Source organism: Etheostoma spectabile, chromosome 15 (assembly GCF_008692095.1).
Source record: "Etheostoma spectabile isolate EspeVRDwgs_2016 chromosome 15, UIUC_Espe_1.0, whole genome shotgun sequence".
Lineage (NCBI taxonomy): Eukaryota > Metazoa > Chordata > Actinopteri > Perciformes > Percidae > Etheostoma > Etheostoma spectabile.
Window position 1 is genome coordinate 27,561,251 of NC_045747.1, and position 22,040 is coordinate 27,583,290.

At 42.9% G+C, this 22,040-nt stretch overlaps 1 protein-coding gene and 1 long non-coding RNA gene across 5 annotated transcripts in view; one reads left to right on the top strand and one right to left on the bottom strand.

Moving 5' to 3' along the window:
- Nucleotides 1-294: 294 nt before the first annotated feature.
- The window catches only part of bnc1 (basonuclin zinc finger protein 1), a 60,981-nt gene continuing 39,235 nt past the window's right edge, over nucleotides 295-22,040 (bottom strand). For 3 of the 4 annotated variants that reach the window (XM_032537410.1, XM_032537413.1, XM_032537414.1), the window contains exons 2-5: nucleotides 11,242-11,344; nucleotides 8,198-8,433; nucleotides 3,447-5,500; nucleotides 295-2,208 (exon numbers count right to left, since the gene is read on the bottom strand). In XM_032537410.1, coding sequence (XP_032393301.1) covers nucleotides 1,401-2,208; nucleotides 3,447-5,500; nucleotides 8,198-8,433; nucleotides 11,242-11,344 — 3,201 coding nt within the window. In that variant the 3' untranslated portion in view covers nucleotides 295-1,400. Of the gene's footprint in view, nucleotides 2,209-3,446; nucleotides 5,501-8,197; nucleotides 8,434-11,241; nucleotides 11,345-20,281; nucleotides 20,351-22,040 lie in introns of those variants that run through there. The other variant, XM_032537412.1, reaches the window with a different exon arrangement.
- Nucleotides 3,185-10,742, top strand: LOC116702900 (uncharacterized). Its single transcript, XR_004335282.1, has 3 exons — nucleotides 3,185-3,197; nucleotides 3,841-3,842; nucleotides 10,664-10,742. It is a non-coding gene; the product is annotated as an uncharacterized LOC116702900 (long non-coding RNA).

A 22,040-nucleotide genomic window follows, 5' to 3' on the forward strand; every position in this document is an offset into this window, starting at 1 on the left:
ACAGAATGAAAACAATATGCAGATTGTAGAGCAAAACCAGAACAATAGACCATGGGGAAATAATCATAATGTACAACACAATGCTCTTGTTCATTCACAAAAAGAGAAAAGAAAAACACATGTAATGTTAGTGGTGACATTATTTTATACAGTATATTTTTTGGTTTCTTTCAGATAACAAATTACTCTATTCACAGAATATACAGTTCAATAAACATATTGTTTACCAGTTCTTTTTAGGGTGTGCTCTAGTGTGGGGCCATTATTATAAATTGCATTTGTTTTTAATTATTATTATTTCTCAGTGTTTGACTTATTCACAGTACATGCTTCTAGCCTCCAGACACAGAATCTATTCCTGCTGTTTGTCCAGTCAGTCAGGATACTGCAAGCAACCACACAAACAATACAAGAGCAATACCTTAATCAAGTCTAGTCCCATGAGCAGATTTCTTTACAAAAACTCCACCAAAATCAAGATATTCTTTTCACCCAGATCAGTCAAAAGCTGTTTTTTTCTGTTTTGTTTGGGTGAATTCTGTTTTATCTTACAACAGAGCCCACCCCTGAATACTGCTGTTAATCACAAAGTAGATGAGAGAAGATTGGATGGGCCCTTTTAATACTGCAAACCCTTCACACACATCGAAGGGGTTTCCTGACACACCTGTGGGCTGAAAAAATCTTTGGTCAATATTAGCAGTATGCAACAACCTAAACAGTAAAGACAGATCATATATAATACCACACAATAACTTATTGGTCAAGCTCACAACACTATAGCTTTTCAACAAAGACTATTTTTGAAAACTATTGTCCAAATGAATGAAAATGACACGTGTAGAGGTTACTTCACTACTGCTTTTGATCAATACATTATGCACAGCTTCACAGGGAAGATATGGATATCTGACAAGAAAAACACCAGAATGAAATAACTCGCATGAAACAGTTTCATGGATCAACTCTCACTTTGGACAACACAGGGACAAATTCAGTTAATACAAATTAATCTTGGTAAGGTCTAAACTGGGCCGTAAGGCAAACCAATGCAAAACAAAAATCAGTACTGTGTTAAAACATAAGATTAAGACTGGAGGGTTGCAGTGCTCAATGTTGAAAATTAATGTACTGTCTGTTTCGGTTAGGCTTTACACGTTGATGTGTTACAAAAGGAAGATGCATTTGCCACAACAAATGAACTCCTTATTGTACTTTATTTTTTTCTCTTCTTTTTCCCAAAATATGACAAAAGAATTGGACCACGGTATGGAATTTAAAAAAGTGCTAATTGGTGAGCCTTCTTTAGGTGCCCAAAAACAACAACTACAACAACAAAATGACAATTAGAACCAGGGAATGTCGCATATGTTGTCATGTTGGCAGATGAGCTGAAATCCCTACTCCTGGTCTATCGTGGCACCTGAGCTAACGGCTAGGTTCCTGTGAAGGTTCGGGTTCTGGCTGTGCCTGTTTCGGCTTCGCACAGAAGAGAAGGATGTGTCACAGCCAGGGACTTTGCACTTGTGAAGCAGCCGCAGATGGACAGTCTTGTAATGGGCTCTGAAGGTCCCCTTGTTGCTGTAGACCTTTTGGCAGACGTGGCAGGTTATGGGAGATCCACCCCCGCCTCCCTGAAGCCCGCCTTGTCCTCCCCCTATGCAGCCCAGGGTCCTCTCTTCCCCGAGTACCAACTCCTCGCCCCCAGGCCTCCCCATGCCGATCCCATCGCAGCTTTCATCACTGTCCTCCATGGGGAGAGCCTCCTCATCCTCTTCAATCCCTTCCCCTTCCTCACTACCGGCACCATCTGAGTCCCAGGAAGATCGAGCACTGCTGCTTCCACGAGGTGGGGCCGAGGAGGAAGTGCTCAGGTCCAAGACTGCCCCTTCGTCCCCATTTCCACCCCCTTCTCCTACTCCTAATCCCTCCATTTCTCCTAAGGGAGATGTCTCAGCACTGGTTGGTGCAGTAGACATTTTGCTCATTGGGAAGACCAGACCCATGCGATTGTGTCCTCGGAAGATGACAGAGGTTTGGCTAGTTGGGTCTCGATGGGGCAGATCTCTGTCCCGCTGGTCTTGGTAGTAGTCCCGGCCAACAGAGGCTCTGTCTCTACAGTGGGATGAGGGCAAGTATAGCGTGTTGGCTGGGCTGAATGAGTCTTTGGTCAGCAGTTTGTTGTGTAGGTTCAAATTTGCACTGTGTCTGTAGATAAAAAACAACAACAATACATGTATTACACCACATGGTGAATGTCTTTCATCCAATAAAACTTAAAATCACATAAAATATACATTCTTATAGCCATACTTAAATGAATGAGGTCATGCCCACCCTAATATGCCAAAGCAATGAATGCAAGAATGTCTCTTATAAGTCACCCTAATGATTAGAGAGTCAACGGTTTTTTGTTGTTTCTTTTTTTGCCACATTATTTATTGTTAACAGATGAAGTGTAAAGAAAAGAACAGTGTCAGGTTCATGCATATAATAAGTTTATACTGTTTATACTACATATACTATTTAGTGTCTGCATATGCGCACATGTTCATACAAGTGAGGACAACTGTCCATGTGTTGTCTGCAGAGTCTGCGCGGCTCCGGTGTGGCTGCAGCTACATAAATGCAGAAAGTATAATTTGATCATAAGGGTCCAAGTGTTTGCATGTTTCAGCATAGGGCTGGGTTTGAATGATCAATTCTTCATTTAAAATCAATATTTGTTTGAGTATTGATCAATAAAATATACTTTAATATATGACTTTTTACCATGGATGTGGTGAATTGACTCACTTTTGGGGTTTAAACATTAGCTTGGTGCATTATATAAAAATATTTGAGGGTTGCTTCTTGCTTGTACAATTTAATTCAATTTTCTTTTCAATTTTATTTATAGTATCAAATCATAACAAGAGTCATCTCAAGACAATTAGAGTACAATAGAGTAGGTCTATACCACACTATAATTTACAGAGACGCAACAATTCCAGTAATTTTAAAGCATAGGTTCTCTGAAAATATCCTTGATGTCCAAGCAAAATTGGTATCGTAACTGAAATTTGCCTAACCTAATTGATATTGAATGGTATCACAAATGTGTTTGAATCGGGACCTTGTGAAACAGAATCAAATAGGGAAATTATTGGTGTTACCCAGCTCTATTTCAGTAGCACATGATTGAGATCCACTGATCTGTTGCTATATTGCAGATAAACAGGGTTTCTGCTAAGCGGAACCATGAGGATATATATATATATATATATATATATACATATTGTACATATATATGCCAACTGTATATGTCCTGAATGAGCTAAATGGCAACGTCCAAGAGTTGGGATATTAATTCTTCAGAAACAGATTAATGCACAGGCTTCCATCTGTCAACAATCCAAATAACACACTCAGGAATATTAAGAAAAGAAAAGATGGCTGCCTCTCACCTGTCTCGGCTCCTGCGGGAGGGGAAGGCAGCATTGCAGCCGTCCACGGTGCACATGTGCATCTCCTTCAGGTGGACATTTTGGTAGTGCATCTTGACGCTGTACGGGTTCTTAAAGGTCTTACTGCAGATCTCACAGTGGTGTGGCAGGTCAGCGTTGGGGTCGAGGTGAGACATACCTGAGTCACTGTTATCGTCTACACAGCTGTCCAATCCCAATCCCTCTCTCTGGCGCTCTATGAGCTGGAGACCGCCCCCGTTAGTCAGCCTGTGCTCACCCTCGTCCCATCTGAGCTCCCTGTCCTCCCTTTCTTCATTGCCATTTGGTTCCTGACAGTGTAAGTTGTTGTCACAGTGATTCTCCATCAGTATGTCTTGGAAGGGGGAGGGTGCAGAAGTGATGACCCCTGTTTCAACTTGCCTTTGCTCATCATCTTTGTCCTCCCTTGCTGTCATTTCTGTGTCTAAGGATTGGTCCAACAGATGCTTGGCGCCCGCCCTTTCCTTCTCTTCCCTAATGAAAGCCCCTCTTTCCTGCCTCTGCTCCCTAGCTTGTCTTGCGCACATATGCCCTTCTGCTCGGCGTCCGTCACAATCTTCCTTGTTCCTGTCCTGTAAAGGAGCCTCGTCCTCAGAGCTGCTCCCCTTGTCCATTTCCTCATCCCGCTCTATCACTTCCTTCTCTATCTTTATTGGCATGCTTGACTTCCTAGACTTTTTCTTTGGTATGGGGTCTGTAATGCAGTTATCGGGGGCCGTGATGGGTTTGACAGGTACCGAGGAGGATAACAGAGGTAGGGAGGGTAGTGTACCTGGGGTGTTGGCAAGCTCTGCCGGAGTTACCAGACTGCGGTAGAAAGGCAGGACTGGCTGTACTGTTTTTAAGTTAGGGAAGAGGATGCCACTCTGGCCCATGCTGGGGAACAAGCTGCTGTGGAGTTTCGAGCCAGTGTCGACATGGCTCACCATGTAGCTGGGCACTGACTTATGGCTTTCTGCAGAACAGACAGGGATGGGGGTTCCATATTCAGATCTCTTCTCTCCTTGCGAGCTCTCATCACCAGACAAGCTGCCCCGCAGGTCTTTGTCCCGGTTGTTGCGGTTCATTGGCATGTGTAGCCGTGGGTTGGGGTTGGCACTATGGCGATTGCGACTGCGCAGCGAGCTGAACACCATGTTGCAGCCCTCGATGGTACACTTGTGCTTAATCTTCAGGTGCACTGCATTGTAGTGGATTTTCAGCGTGCCTTTGTCGTAGAATGTCTTCTCACAGGCGTTGCAAAATACCCGACCTTTCTTCAAAGAGCATCCTCCCCCACCTCCTCCCGAGACTCCTCCACCGCCACACCCATTCCTGTCCAAAGAGCGCAGCTTGCCCTCGGGTGACATCTGGGTTACGTCAGAGCTCATGGAGGGTGTGCACGGCGTGGATGGCCCATCCGAGTAGTTGTCACTAGTGGAGAAGTCCTCTGCCTCGATCTTTGTGGTGGTGGAGAGGCTGTCCATCGGCTTGTCTCCACTTTGGTCCAGATCAGCAGTGAATGAGACAGAGCTGGAACCTAGCAGGCTGCTCTCTGGAGGATGGGAAAGCGGGAGGGGATTGTCCCTTCCTAGACCATCCCGACCCTGATCATCTCGTCTCTGAGTCTGCTGCTGGTGCTGCTGGTGTTGCTGGTGTTGCTGGTGGTGCGACTGGGCCCCTGTTGGTGAGCCCAGAAACGGAGCAGGAACAGAGCCTAACAGTTGGAAGGGCAGCATAAAGGCCATGCTGTTGACAAAGTTCTCAAAGTGGTGCATGCTGTTGGTGCTCAGCTTATCTACTTTGGATGTGGAGAGGTTGGCTGCAGTGTGTGGGGTGTTGCGCTCAATGAAAGTGCGGATGTCTGAGTTGGTGCGGGTGCTGGGAACCAACACTGCCTGACCCTCCTTGTCCTGCAGAGCCATCAGCTCCACTATGGACTTGGTCTCGCCAAAACGCAGGAACTGCTGCAGTGTGGCAATCTCCTCCTCGAACGTCATGATGGCCCACCGGTCCAGCACCTTCCCTGCTACATCCTGCAGGTACGGGTGAGGGGAGAGGTCAGGGGTATGAAATAGATTGAGACGGAGAGGGAACGTGAAAAAAGAGAAAAGAGAGAGCGAGCAATTTCATCATTAGCATTATAAGTGTCTGTTGGGTTGCTCATATGTATTCACAGAGTGGTTTAGATGACACACCCTATAAAGCAGACTGGCACGGCAACTAAATAAAGGAATCAGATGGAGTGTTAATACAAGCAGGCAGAGCAGAATCCAAAGAAGCCTCATTACACAGACGCACGGTGTTTCATCTTGCAGGTCATTTCTCTTCATTTAAATCATATGGATTTACTCACTCTGCATCAGCAGAAGCAGTCAGAGAACACACACACACACACACACACACACACACACACACACACACACACACACTGGGGAGAACGTGCAAAAAAGCATACCAGCAGACACGTACACTCATATACAAACTCCCAAAGGCAGGCAAAAATAAATACTCACACACACACATACACAGACACACACACACACTGATCAGAGGGCGGCTCACATTGATCAAGCAGGTCCTCTCTCCCTGAGCCCAGCAGTAATCACATGTGAGTTTGGGTGTCTTTGAAAGTGAGGAGCGGCTTCGTGCCGTAACCGTGATTAATATTTCATCACAGAGCATTCATTGGGCGCCTGTCGAGGATTCTGACTCTACGTTGGCCATTAGATGAGCTAACATGAATTAAACGCAGCCCAACTTGAATACTTGATGATGTACTAATCGAAGTGAGAGCTCACACTGACGCGGTGCCTGCAGCCCAGGCCTCGGCCGGCTTGGCTCCAGCTTGAGAGGAAATCTGAAGCAAAAGACATAATATTTACAAATGTACCCGGCCCAGTTCAGAGACATCCCCGAGCTGGTGTTACTACGGCATCAAGCCGGCTGCATAGGCGGGGTACCATGAGACTTCATGGCATTGGTCGCTACATCACATCCCTACTCTCTGCTGTCTTCAGCCATGCTTTACTGACTACTCTTCTCCCTCCTCCTCCTCCTCCCTTGTCCTCCTCAGAAATTCCCTCTGTCTCTCCCTTCATATAACTCCCGCTCACTCATACTCCGAGTTTTAGGGTCGCATATTGGCCTCCAGGCTGTTTTTAGAAGCTTCTCCACCCTGAGATGAATTACACCCCATGCTACGTTGGAATTGTTTTCATATTTAAAGGAATCGCTTTTCATTTTGGGAAATAGTTTAAATTTCTTCAGAGATTTGGATAACAAGAGTTTATATCAATCACACAAACTCTGTTAAGCACAGAGTTGGGGTCAGAATGTGTCAAAGTAACTTAGCAGAAAGACTGGAGGCAGTGGAAACCAAGCCAAAGCTAGCCTAACTGTCCAAAGTAGAGGACTGCATCTGGAACAGAAATCGGGATTTGTGGTTTGTGTTAACGTTACTGTGGGGAAAAGAGTGGGTGGTCCGAGAATAGACAGTAGGTCCTGGGATTTCGGAGCGCTGCTCCTGATCAGTGTTGTAACCGGCTGTTCATAGGTTCGCCTAGCTAGGTTTTACAAGGAAATAATGAACGTACACAGTTGATCCAGTTGAACACCAGCCAAACGCTCTATTAACCCTCCCCTACTTCCTCTCTTTCTTTCTTTCTTTCCTGCCCCTTTCTCCTACGGCAACCTGAGGGATCCAATCAACGGGACTAAAATAAAATCTGTTACAATGCCCCAGCTAAACAAATGCCAGCCAACAACACATGTTCTAAAATGATAAGTGTAATAACTAAATGAATGCAAAGTCACTTTTCCCTTATTGCACGAGAATAACTGTAATTATTGCACTTGTAACAAATGGAAATTTGCTCCAGAACGTAGTTATGCTACGTATTACCAACAGATATGCATATCTTTATTAATGCTACACAGTCTTTCCTGTGGGACAGGAGAGGACATAAAATCAATCATTCTATTGACAAATCAATCTAATGTTTGTGGTGCGGGCTGTAGCAGACACACACACACACACACACACACACACACACACACACACACACACACACACACACACACACACACACACACACACACACACACACACACAGCGGGAGCAGGCAGGAATGGTCACAGAAGCAGGATTGAGAAAACTCAACGCTGTAGTCCAAAGTTCAAAACAGGCCTACCAACACCTCTGTGGCTCTTGCACATGGTGTACATTAAACCCATGTGCATGAACACATACAGTATATAACTAATTATTTGTGATATTTCTGCAAATTTGAGATTTTTCTATCTCCCAGCAGTTCTTTGCAGCATCTCTGGCTGCAGCACCCATTCCCAGATATGAAAAGCTTCTGGTTTTGGTCTCTGTACAGGCCCAGTGGTCCCAAACCTGAGCACCTCACTGTGACAACAAGGCTTCAGGAGGCTGTGCATAGTCTTTGCACCCGGGTGTTTTCTTTGCCAAAAAAGTAGCACCAGCACATAACTTTAGAGGAGTTTGCAGGTGTATTTTTTTTTAACTTTGAACAGAGCCAGGAAAGCTGTTTCCTTTATATTAGGCTAGGCTAGCTTCTGACTCCTGCTCTGTCCTCAATGCACAGACCTGAGACGGACACCCCCCCAACTGCTTGTTGAATTTAAAACAAATGAAGGAAATCATTGCCAACATTCTTTCATTGAACACATTCAACATTGAAATCAACGACAAAGGCACTGCTAACCTGGAGCACGTATCCCCGTATGTAGTCCTGCAGGGTCCAGTCCAGTGCGTTGAGGATCTGGATGACCTCCTCCTGCTTGAGCACGGAGAACAGGCGGTCCAGCAGGATCTTGAGGCGGATGGGGATGGCCTGGGTGCCGTACAGCATCAGGCTGCAGATATCAAACACCACGTTGGAGTGCACGATCTCCACCTGGCTGCTCTGGTACATGTGGTGCACCTTCAGTTTACTCAGGGCTAGAACACGCACGCACGCACGCACGCACTACCCAACCACAGTCACCACACACACACACCCACACCACACACACACACACACACACACACACACACACACACACACACACACACACAACAGAGTTTACAGGATTAGATTTGTATGAAACTCCACCCTGGACTGAGCAAAGAGAAACAAGGGATTCTAGAACAAGTATGTTATATGTAAATAAATGTAAGCAAAAGAAATCTAATAGATAAAAATTTACAATATAAAACAAAAAAATTTAAAAAACAAAGAAACAAGTGACAAAAAAATGAAAGTGATACTTTTGCTGTGGAAAAAAAAACGTGTGGTTTGAGTGTGTGTTTACAAATTCAAATTCCCACTCTGTCAAATTAAAAAGAGGCTGTGTTGAACAGCTGACCAGTTAGAGATATGATTTATACAAATCTAAAGGGGAAAACTGGAATGGTATTTGCAATAAACCCAAAATCAGAAAACATTATAGCTGTGTGTACTCGGAACATCCTACATCGGTGGAGAAAATAATGCACAATTCAACATTCATAGGGAATACAGTTTCATTTTCATTGTATTCAGAATCAGAATACTGTTGATTTTCTCAGGGATATAATTTAGCTGCAGTTGCTCACAGTCAAATTCAAGGTAAATAAGAGTAAGAAAAGAGCCAATAAGAGTACAAAGTCACGTAGAGTAACATAGCTACAGTAAGAAATAAAAACGTTAAGTAGAGGTGAAGTAAGAGTTAAAAAAGATTGTTTCAAATGGATTGTACAAATTCTATTGTATTGTATTATATCAACATAATACAGTATGGACATAAGACAAGATGAATAATAGATAAACGTTATTGTCCGTCACGAGGGACAGAATTTTGTCTTTGACAGGGCAGGCTTGAATTACATTAAATACACATAAAGAACATAATGGTACACACAGAAACAGTGTAATCACATTGACAGTACGAACACGTGCAAATATGCAAAAACAGTTCAAGACGAAGCCTGAAAAAGTACAGTGTGAATAATAAATGGCAGCAGTGAAAAAAAATCCAAGTTCATTACGCAGAGATGCAGCTACTCCTAAATAAATGTGTGTTCATAATCAGCAGATCAATTTGTTTCACTAAATTAAAGGTCCCATGACATGGTGCTCTTTGGAGGCTTTAATATAGACCTTAGTGGTCCCTAATACTGTATCTGAAGTCTCTTTTATATAGACCTTAGTGGTCCCCTAATACTGTATCTGAAGTCTCTTTTATATAGACCTTAGTGGTCCCCTAATACTGTATCTGAAGTCTCTTTTATATAGACCTTAGTGGTCCCCTAATACTGTATCTGAAGTCTCTTTTATATAGACCTTAGTGGTCCCCTAATACTGTATCTGAAGTCTCTTTTATGTAGACCTTAGTGGTCCTCTAATACTGTATCTGAAAGCCATGATGTCTTTCTCATGGGTGGGCCAAATTCTCTGGGTGGGCAAAGCAGAGAAAGGTGAGGTAACCTTGCCCCCTATGACCTCATAAGGGGAAGATTCCAGATCGGCCCATCTGAGCTTTTTAATTTTCTCAAAGGCAGAGCAGGATACCCAGGGCTCGGTTTACACCTATCACCATTTCTAGCCACTGGGGGACCATAGGCAGACTGGGGGAACGCATATTAATGTTAAAAAACCTCATGAAGTGAAATTTTCATGCCATGGGACCTTTATGATGACGATGAATCAAACGGGTGGGAAAAGTAAACAGATGTTTGAGACATCAGTTGAAATGAGTGTAAACAACCTAACAGTTACTGATAGGCTCCACAACAGCAGTAACAATAACAATAGTGTTTTTCCAAATGATGGTATTTCTCAAAAAAACAAAAAAAGACATGTTTTCTTATTTGTAATGCTGTCCATGCATGCATTTTTTTGGTCGTTACAACAATAACCTATAATGGCCCAGTGTGTTGATTTTAATTTTAAATTCCATACAGTCGATACTTAGACAGCATTCTTTATTTCTGTAAAATTTCCAAATTAAATAAAAAGGTGCAGAGGGCACAGGACTGGGGACTTTAGTTGGGACTTTATAGCCAAGACATGACACTTTTATTGTGACCAAAAACAATAAAGTCACAATAAAAGTTAACCTATTAGTCACATCTGTGTCCCTGAAGTGTCCCGGTGACTCTGGCTCCTCCACAGAACACACTCTCAACGCTTTTCATTTCATCTCTCTAGGCCAGTGTTTCTCAAATGGGGGTACGTGTACCCCTGGGGACACTTTGGAGGACTTGCAGGGGGTACGTGACATTTCTTGTTGAATGTTTGTCAGTTACAAGGCTGTAGTTACTTCTACTGTCTCTACAGATTTTGTCGCTGTTTTTTGAAGTTTGCCACCTTTTTTTTGAAGATTTTGTCACTCTGTCTGACCTATTCTTGACTTTCTTCCTTACTTTGTTCTACTTTTTGTCTCTTTTTTCAAAAAAATGTCCTGCTTTTGTCAAAGTTTTTGTCACTTCTTTCAAAGTTTGTCACTTATTTGAATTTTATGTCACTTTTGTCGCCCTAGTGTTGCCTTCCTTCTTTCTACCGTGTATTTTTTGAAGTTTTTATTCCTATTTTTGACTTATTCTTGCCTTACTTTCTTCTTTCTACTTTCATTTTGTTTTTTTGCCTTTTATGCCATTCCCATTTAAATGTTTTCCAAGTGGTGAGTGATAAGGTATGCATTCTTTTTCTGAAAATAACAACTAACACTCAAACTCATATTGATAAACAGAGCCTCAGCTGAGTGTCTTTGCAGAGTGAGTTCTTACCGTGTGCCACCCAGCCATGCTTGCAGTTTTCACATTGCCTCCTCTTTAGCTTCCCCGACTTGAAGCTGTCACAGTTACAGTTCACCAAAGTGCAGCAGATAGCCTGGTCACACACAAAAACACAGGTTTTCTTAGTTTAATGAGCACAAAAAAAATACTTCCTGTTTTTATACCTCACAGCACACCCTATCATGTTAATGGAATTGCTGAGCCCTCAGAACTTGATTACCATCCTAAATGCTCTTTTAAATTAAACTCACAGTGTCAGTAAAACATCTGTATTTTCTTCTTCCAACAGTTTTATTAAGCAGCTGATGTACTTTATATATTGAATGAATTATTCAAACCCCAGACAGACAATTATTTTGGATCCAGCATTTCATAAAATGAAAATATTGCAAACATTCACATGTTACCAAATTCAGCCCCTACTAGTGATATGAAATGATATTGTTGATATTGATATATATTAATATATTGATATTGTAAACTTTGAGATCTTGGGTACAATCTTAGGTCTTAGATTAGAAGATTGTGGCGTTCGATTCTTAAATTGCAGCCAAAATTTCACAAATCCTGGTAGAAAAATCATGTTAAAATACAAAACTACTATGGCTAATTTCTACTCTTAAAACAATGTAAAAGCTAGCTACAGTATGTTTGATAAAATCAGTAAAATAATGTGTTTGGATTTTATTTCAGTGCAACGATATATGGCTATTATTGAGCTGCAAAGTGTAAAAGGTGGAGGTTCCATTTGGGCTGCAAAACATTTCTAAATTCCCAAAATCAAAGATGTGAGCTGTTATGCCTTTCTTTTTATATTTTGCATCATTCCAAAGGTAGGTAAAATATGTATAAATCCAACATAATAGCACTAATACAGAATCTGCCCTGTCACCTCCCCCTGTCTGTGCACCAAAGGAGTATCGGAGTGTGTGTGCGAGTGTGATCTCACACCGCACCATGAAATATGTACAACCGCCGAGTTGCCCACGGAAAGAAAGAGCAGAGCTCCATTCAGGAATATTTCTGTCTTCGTGTGTCACTCATAGCCTGGTTTCTTCTGTGAGAGCAGCGTTAGCGCAGGTGTGTGATTTTGTGTGCATGTGTGTGTGTCAGTAGTGCTGTAGGACAGGTTCTATCTACTGTACATCTACAACAAAAGGTCTTAGACACACCTCGACCAAAACCATCTTAATCAATCAATGCTTAACCCTCCTGTTGTCCTCGGGTCAGATTTGCCCCTTTAAAAAATGTCCATATCTGAAATGTGGGTTTCTTTATAACCAAATTACCATAAAAAAATGGATTGGATTCCCTCTAACGCTCTTTGCAAATCCAATTGATCACTTTCATTCCTCTGATCTTAACTATTAGTCCAAATAATTCATCATTTCTGCATTTTAACTCAAATATTAGGTATGATGCTATATAAATGAGGGTTATTGACCATGAATTTCAAAAAGTAGTAAAACTAGGAAGGTGGTGTTAGTGAAAAAAACTAAAAAAAAATTGGAAAAGGGACACAATTCAAAAATTACCAAAAATTACAATTTTTTTTCATTTTTTTCCCGGGAGGACAACACAGGGTTAGGCACACACCACACACACACCACACACACACCACACACACACCCACACACACACACACACACACACACACACACACACACACACACACCACACCCACACACACACACACACATTTAAATAAAGTGTATTGTCACATGCACAGTAAGGAAACATGTTTTGCGGTACAATACCACTCTTCCTTTGCTGTCCACAAATATACAAAATAAACTATTTTAAATGGCAGCATGTGAAAATAAAGCAACTATATCACGCACACACACACACAAACCCACACACACAAAGGTCAGAGGACAATGTCCATTAGCCCTTCTGCTGAGCTTTTATCTTTTCAGGACGAACTGTGCGGAAATCAGAGGGAGTGACAGACCCACGGAGAGCCTCAGAGTGAGGAGTGAATGGCAGTAATGAGTTAAGTTCTGTGGTACTGCTGACTTGGCAGCGACCCTGCGGAGGACTCCACTCACTGATACACTATACAACTCACTCTCTCTCTCTTTCTGTCTGCCTTGGACCAAAAAAAGGAAAATCATTTACACACCAGGAACTGAGGGAAAAGCATCATCAGATTTATGATCAAAGCTACAGTTTAGTGCTACATGCTGGAAAAGCGCAGAGTGGCTGCGCTACGCCACCTCTCTCCTTCTGCATCTAATATGCATGATCGTGGGTTTTAGTAAATGAGCGGCATGCTTAGCTCCTCACCGACTCCTTCACTCACTACGGGCGCAGAAAGAAGAAAAAACTGTGTGGGTGGGTGTGTGGAATGGTTTGCGGATGGGTAGGGGACCTCCTCCCCCTCCCCCCTTCCTCCCCACCTCATGTGTCAGATGCTTGGTTCTGCGCTCCATGCTGGCCCGTCCTTGAGATCTGGGATCACGTTATTTCACCTTGCAGTATCCTCTCATCATTAGGATGGATAAACTGACCCGATGGAAGGCGCGGCACTACCTGCCTTGAAACACAGCGTGCCAGCTTTGCGCCTCAGTCCCGTGACATCTTTGCTTTTTTGTTCTCCATCGCCCTTCTCTGTCGGCTTTTTATCTCCGGCTGGCTAACTAGCCTCGTCCGACAGTGGTGAGGTGTAAGGAACCCCCTTTTGCTCATCTTTCAGCACACATAATCCCATCATTACAGACACCCGAGAACCAACACGGCCCAATTAGGCTAATCCACATCCACTGTGGGCCTCACAAACCTCCTGCTGCTGCTCCCCCTAATATACATCCTCATCAGTGCACGCACGCAGACACACACATACACACACACGTTCATCCTCATAAGCAATCCATTTCTAAGTTCCTGACACAAAGAAGAAGAAGGAGATTTTTTTGTGAATTTTTTAAAGCCTTTCTTAAGATTAGCCAGGAACTCAAGATTAAAAATAGCCTTTTTGCTAATTTTTGTCATTTTTAGCCCATGCATATCACACGTTTTATTGGTTTGCACGGTCAACTTTTTAAGAAAGAATCACACATTCAAACATTTCTTTCATGCAGTGGGTTGGAAAATGACACACACACACACACACACAAAAAAAAAGAATCACGCACACTGCCATACACGTTATTAATGAAAACATTTCACTTCCTCTTGACCTTCATCAAGAGTCCCAATAACAAATACTCGTTGGCAATGTCCCTTTCTTAAATAAACTGAATGGAGAAGAAGAAGAGAAGAAAAGAAAGAAGGAAACATGGCAGTGCAGGCGGAGGCAGCAGTGGCTCTCTGTCACCAAACCCCCCCCCCCCCATCCCTTTCTCTCTCTGTTGTCACAACAAAGCCACGCTGTTCGCACGCATCACTGACGTCGCTGACAAGAAGACTAATTGCACCAAACGATGCGGCTGGTCAGTGTTGTTGGAAGCCAAAGCTAGCAGAGTGTTTGTTTCTTATATCAGTGGTGTTTAACAGTGTAGCAACACATCGGCCCCGCCTCCCAACACCCACACACACACACACACACACACACACACACACACACACACACACACACACACACACCACACACACACACACACAACACACACCACACCAACACACACACACCTCGAATCAGGACCCATGCCTCTCCAGTGCGCGTTGTCCAATACGTACAAGTGGCAGAGTGTAATTTTCAGGTGGAGGGGGGGGTGGTTACAGCCCCCCTTTCCCCCCCAATTATCATGCAACCCCCCCCAAAAAACATTAATTTCCTTTGTTTTTACCATAACTCGTTAGGGTGGGATGGTCCCGATACCAACATCATCACGATACTTATGCCACGATAAGAATTACTGCAATTTTAAACGTATTGCAATTCTGCTTTATATTGCAATTTCTTACATTTTTTCCAACTTCTATTTTCACCCAATTTCAAATGAGTCCCCAAAGTAAACTTGTCAGATATATTTCTCTGTTTGTTCACATCACTTCAATTGATTGCTGCACAATGGGATTGTCAAGCAACAAACTGACCAACACATATATAAAAGACCATACTTGGTGCTCATACTGTATTGCTACGGAAAATATCGCGATTCTACGCCTTTTTCCCGATTCAATTCCCCCCCACCCCCTAGTCGTATTAATGTTAAAAATAGAAATGCCCTTAATTGGCTGTTTATAGTTATTGTTTTTTTAGTGTCATTTTTACTTTTTTACTACACCAAAGGTTGTCCCCTTTCCAGTGTGAGCCAACAATGAACAAAAGGAACTGGAACAGTGCGAGCGAGTTGTGCCGGTGCAACAGGGGTGTGTTTAAGACCTGGACACAGCGTTGGGGGCGCCTCGTTCATTTCCCTTTGTTTCCATGACAGTTGCCAGTGGCGACATCACAGCCAAAACTGGCGCTGTTTCCTCACTACGCGGCCCGTAGAGCAGGCACACTAGGACCTCCTCGGCTGAGCCGCTACTTCCCTTTTAGTGCTCTGCTAACTTCAATGGGGAATAACCTTTTAAGTACATTAAAAGCCATTGCCAAAATAAGTTGATACAAAGTGTGAGAAAACGGTCGTCCGACGACATTTGTGAGCAGAAAATCGAGCGATGGTAAGGACCTCTTTGAAGAGTCCATCAAGTTTTTTTTAATCCTCCGTGTCCTCCTTGGCTACTAGGGGGAATGCTCCACAGTGTTGTCATTACCTTGAATTCCTCATGGGGATAACTGAAACTACGCTCTATAGCTTTCAATGATTTTGGTGCGGCTCTAGCCTTCCAAATGTTATCGGTCTGAATGGATTAAATTCAGATAGAGAAACAAGTAATTTTGCAGGGGCTGGGCAACTTAAAATAATATTTCCAATTGTATATCCACAAGAACATATTCAGTGATTTACATGTAACCCTATGAGGGTTCAAGGCATCCCACGACGGTTGGGTCGTGTTGCCACGCACTGTTTGGTCCGCTATGTCAATTGCTAAGGCCCGGTGCACTTCCTGGGGGCCTAGCCTCAAAGGCAATACCTGGGCAAAACGCCCACCTCCTCACTGTGAGTTCCTGTAGCGCACAGTAATAATTGAAGGCAACCCGATGTTGGAGCAACATTTGTATTAGCTCAGAGCTTCTCCGTTTCTGTTCATTCTTGACCTGATCGTAATCTAATTAACTCGTCGTTTCTTATGTCATGTGATGACAATTAAACTAACCCCGTGACAACCGAAAACACACTCCGTCTGCTGAAGAAGACTGGGAGATGCGCTTGAAGCAATGGATTTAAGTTCATAGTACTGCAAAATAATAGGATTTTAATATCTGGAGGAAGGAAATACTCTTTACAAAGCACATCTGTGAAATCAAATAAAAACCTTTTTCTCCTGACCTATGAACCTTACAGCCTTGTCGCTCGAATCGTTTTGCAAACCTTTATTTCGCCGCCCCCCCCCATAAGTGGAAAGCATATCAGTCTCCTCGTGTACGTCTTGACTCTGCAGCCAGCCCTCATCCCTCGGTTTGTATTTGTTGCGGTCAGACGCATTTGGGCTGGGAGGGCCGCACTCAGAGGGCAGGCTGTGTGGGATGGACAGATGGGGCCATGGAGGGAGGTTAAAGACAGAGAGAGGGAGTTAGGAAAAGAGAAAAGTGTGAGGTGAAGAAGGCACGGACAACCATCCAACATACAGTGTTTGCATACTGTACCATGACGACCCATCCTCGGTGTGCATACCGATTCCTTCCCACCAGAAACCCAGGAGACACCAACGGCTGTTTGTATTGGATTTGATTCAGATTCTAGCAAATTTAACTATTACTATGCATGGCAGATTAACATATAGTGTCCTGGATTTCATGAAATGATAAAATTCACTGTCCAGTCCATCTCCTTTCTTACAATGCTGAAATAATATAACGTGTGGTGACTTTTAAGCTATGGAATATATTGGATATAGTATAAATAATAATGTACCATAATATAACTACAGTATGCATTCTAAGACAGTAACAGAAAGCTGCAAAGATAAATTGATTAATCAATTGTTGTGAACATTAAATTAATCGCCAACTATTTTGATGATCATAGGTTTGAGTCATTTTTTTTTTTTATGAAAGTTTACATATTCCAGCTGTTAAATGTGAAATGCTCTCATTTCTTCACACCTCTGTGACAGTTAACTGAATATCTAGGGTTTTCACCATTATCTGACATTTTATAACTAAAAGGATAATTGAGAAAATAATGGACAGATTAATCGACTATGAAATACATTTAGTTTGCAGCCCCCCCCCCCAAAAAAAAAGAAAAAAAAAAGAAAATGTTCGGTCTGGTCAAAGTGAACACTCTGCATTCCTCCACTGGGCTGCAGCCATGATTCTCTCTCTCTCACACACACACACACACACACACACACACACACACACACACACACACACACACAACACACACACACACACACCCACACACACCACAACACACACAAAGAAATGAAATCCTTCTTTCTGGCTCTTAAAATTTAAATCTGCAATATGTCCTGAACAGCCACGGTGCTTTAGAGACTGGCAGAAGTGAACAGCTGTTTGGCGGAGACAGTTTCGGAGGACGGGACTTGTTGGCCTAACACGCTGGAACCTGATCAATTAGCAGCTGGCCGGCAGAAACTGACACTCGATGGTGAACAAGCGTTGCTGGTGCCAGAGAGTGAATAACAACAGGGCGATGGGAGCGAGTGACGGCCGGGGAGAGCAGATGAGGTTTTACTATCAGCCATCAATCACTTAACTATGATGAGGCAAGGGAAATCTAGGGAAGTGAGAGTTTTCCTGATGGGAAATAGAATCCCCGAATTGCATGGCACACATTTCATCCATTGACTTGTACAAATTAAACTAACATCTGGAAAACCTTTCCTGGATGCAGCCGACTGGGAGCTCTGCTGGACAGGAGTAACACCTCATGTTTAAAAAACCACTGAGATTAAGATTTGGATTGTTATGGTTTATACTTTTTTGGGATTATTATCACCATTACTTCTCTTATTAGGAATTTTGGCAAACTCCCCCATGCTCGCGTGGTTAGTTTCCAGGATCAGAGGCACTAATTTTCCACAGTTCACCCTTCAAATGTACAACTACATTCACTTAGTGGGATACTAGGCTTTTTTTTTTTTTTTTTTTTAAGTGTTTCACAATTATTAAATGCATGAATTCTTATGGGAGAATAATTAACTAATGCTTTTAGATCAGTTATAATAAAGATCTATAAAATATTTCTAGATGAGAGGTTGAATCTTTTTTGCCTCGTCCTTCTTCCCATAGTCTAATCATAAAGCCTTAGTAAATGATTTATTGGACCATGATAAGCAAGTAGTAACAATTTATAAAGCCTTCATAAAGCGTGCTTTGTTCGAAAGTCATCTATTAGTCGCTCAATGAAGTGGGAAAAGTAATTTAAGTATGTTTCAATAAACGGTTTACGAGTTATTTTCTGTTCTATATCATTCACAAGGTCATGTCTTTGGATTTTAGTTTGATGCTCACAAAAAAAGTGGTTACAAAAAAGTCTGTTAAGGCGGTCGGATGCACTTTTCTCTATTTTCTGGCTTTTTTAAAATTTGGATTTATTAACCGTAAAAGCAATCAACGAATTAATCGGTAAAAAAACAATCCACACCAGAAATTTAAACAAACAAAGTGCAACTGATTGAAATGTGCAAAAATTTTTAAGTAACTTTTCGTACATTAACTTCAAAGTCATGAGGAAATGACATGTGATAGGCTAATAAAACAACAATGTAGCATGGCGTCTAACGCGGCTTAGCTGTTGAAATTAGGGCGACACATGTTTTGAGCGACCACTAAAAAAAACAACACCAACACACAGCACACGCACACCACACACACACACACACACACACGCACGCACGCACACCACACACACACCACACACACACACACACACACACACACCCACACACACACACCACACACCCACACACACCCACACACAACACACACCACACACACACACACACCACACCCACACACACACACACACAAACACAAACTGCGGCACGCGATTGAAGAGCTGAACGTTCACACACGCACACACAGAGGAATAACTATCTGATCCCCCGGAACACCACAGGGAACACTCGGAATTGGTGGGAGTGACAGTGTTCTGTTACCACTCAGATTATCCTGCTACCGCCGGCAACCACCATGAACCACCTCAGCGCCAAAACCCTGGCTACATCAAATACACCTGGCCCCACCGCGGCCAAAGGCTCTGTGGTATATGTGTGTGTGTGTGTGTGTGTGTTTGTGGTGTGCGTCTGCAAGCAAAGAACAAAAGTCCCTCATGTAATACGCCTGGGACCGGGCCGTGCATGTGACAGCGAGAGTATAAAAGTTAATTGACCGACAAGCGTCGTTAAGTGAGGTACGATACATGAGCTCTCGGCAGGCACGTGATCTGCCCCGCGTATGATTTAAGTCACTCCGCGGAGAAAGAGGAAGCACTTTACACACAGCACCAGATTAAAAAAAAAAAAAAAAAACCACACACAACACACAACCTCACTTGGGAAATGTTCTCCAAAACGATTTACACCAGTCTTACTCCAACATTTGACTTTTTTTTTCACACACAAAACCCATCCCGCCTGGTGCTTCATTTAACAGCTTCCTTTGGAGTGAACTCCATGTCAGTAATAGGTTTTCAAATCACTTAAATAGAAAAAAAAACTAAAAAAAAAAACTAAAGCCATGAGTGTTCCTTTGCGCCATTGGACCTGAAAAGAGAAGACAAACCCAGAAAGCCTGAGCGAGTACAAGTAGTGACAGGCTGTGTTTGAGACCTATTAAGAGTCCATACAGCCCAAGACAGCATGGACAAACTCTATTTCATACTCATCCAGCAGTCAATCACACACGCACACACACACACACACACACACACACACCACACGCACGCACGCACACACACTACAGTTCTCAACACCAAGCAGATAAAAAGGTTGCAGATCTTTTCACCTGAATATCCATGAGAAAAGAGTTGGCTTCTTTTAGGAAAAAAAAAAAAATCTTAAAGACAACGAGCTGTGGTGGTGGGGGAAGGGTGGGGAGAGGGATTGGGGGTGTGGTTTGAGGGGGGGGGGGGGGAGTGAGGGAAGAGGGCGAGCCAAAGTTTGGTTGGCTCCTGGTGTGGTGTGTGTTCTTCCCGTGTAGGAACTCGGAGGGAGTGTTTGGGCTCGTAGAGGACGTAAATGAGGGGAACCGTTAGTACACTGATTCTGAGAGTTTGGCTCCCAGCTACGCTCTGATTATCAGATCTCCCCCTCTCCTCTCGCCTGCCTCTTGACAATCTGGTCACATCTGCTCACAAATCCTCACACACTTTTGGTGCAGCGGCAGAGCAACACAAGGGTGGCTTTCGAGTGTGTGTGGTGTGTGTGTGTGTTGAGTTTTTTGGGGTGTTAAGATTAGGAGTTGGGCCATGAGGGCGGATCACAGCTCGAGGAGACGCTGAAGGAGTGTTAAAAGGCTGGAGCAGATACACCCCCCCCCCCCCCCCCCCCGTCTCATCCGCGCACCGATGGACCATCATGAACCTAAGAAGCTCATGAGGCTGGCAGGCTAGAGTCGCACTGCCGCACACACACACACACACCCCACACATACACACACACAAACACACACACACACACCACACACACACCAACACAGCACACACCACACACACTACCCACACACACACACACCCACACACCACACACACACACACAAAACACACACACACACACACACACAGCGAAGTGCAACCCTTAAAGATAGCAGGGACCCTATGCCTCGCTTTCCTGTCGGCCTGTGTGTGTGTGTGAGAGTGTGTGTGTGAGTGTGTGTGGGTGTGTGTTGTGTGGTGTGTGTGTGTGTGTGTGTTTTGTGTGTGTTGTATTGTGTGTGTGTGTGTTTGTGTTGTGTGCGCGCCCCGGGGCCTGCAGCACTAAAGAAGTACAGAGAGCCATCCACATATAGTTGAGGTAGAAAGAGTGAGATGGCAACAGGAATAAAGAGGTGGGAGACGAGTGTTTTAGGAAAGCCACAATACGCAACTCTTTTCTCTCTAACAAACCATACCACACGCACTACACACACCACACACACACCACATATAAATCTAAATCACTTTTATGGATCACGGAGTAATGGCCTCTCACACAATGAAAAAGGCACCTGTTAGAGACACATAAATGTGAGGGACAAAAAAAGACTCCTCATGCCAAATGATGGCAGGCTTGAACAAAACTCAATAATCAGTTGTGATATTATATTATGATTATTAATATAATAATAGATTTTATTTTATTATTATATGATTTAACAATTACATACCAAAATGAATACTCACTCTGCTCTGCAATTTAAATTTAAAATGCTACTTGTTTGACATCAAAAATAGGTCTATTTATGTCTTTCACATAGCTTAAATACTTACTAAATATCATTTACCATAGCAATCCATCAGCTGTACCAGTGCATTTTTAGAAGTTTTTAAGTATAAACATTGTCGTTATCGTGAGGTTCAAACAGTAAAGACGGCATATGACATAAAAGGTGTCTCTATTTAATTGATTTACATTAATAAAATAAAAATATGGTGAACACATAAGTCAGTAATTATTGCAATTGGCTGAAACATAAAGAAAGAAACATTTGGATTTTTTAGACAGTACTGTATCTGTTGAACACGGACTTTGACTTCCTTCATTAAATTTGTTTTCTCTCATATGGC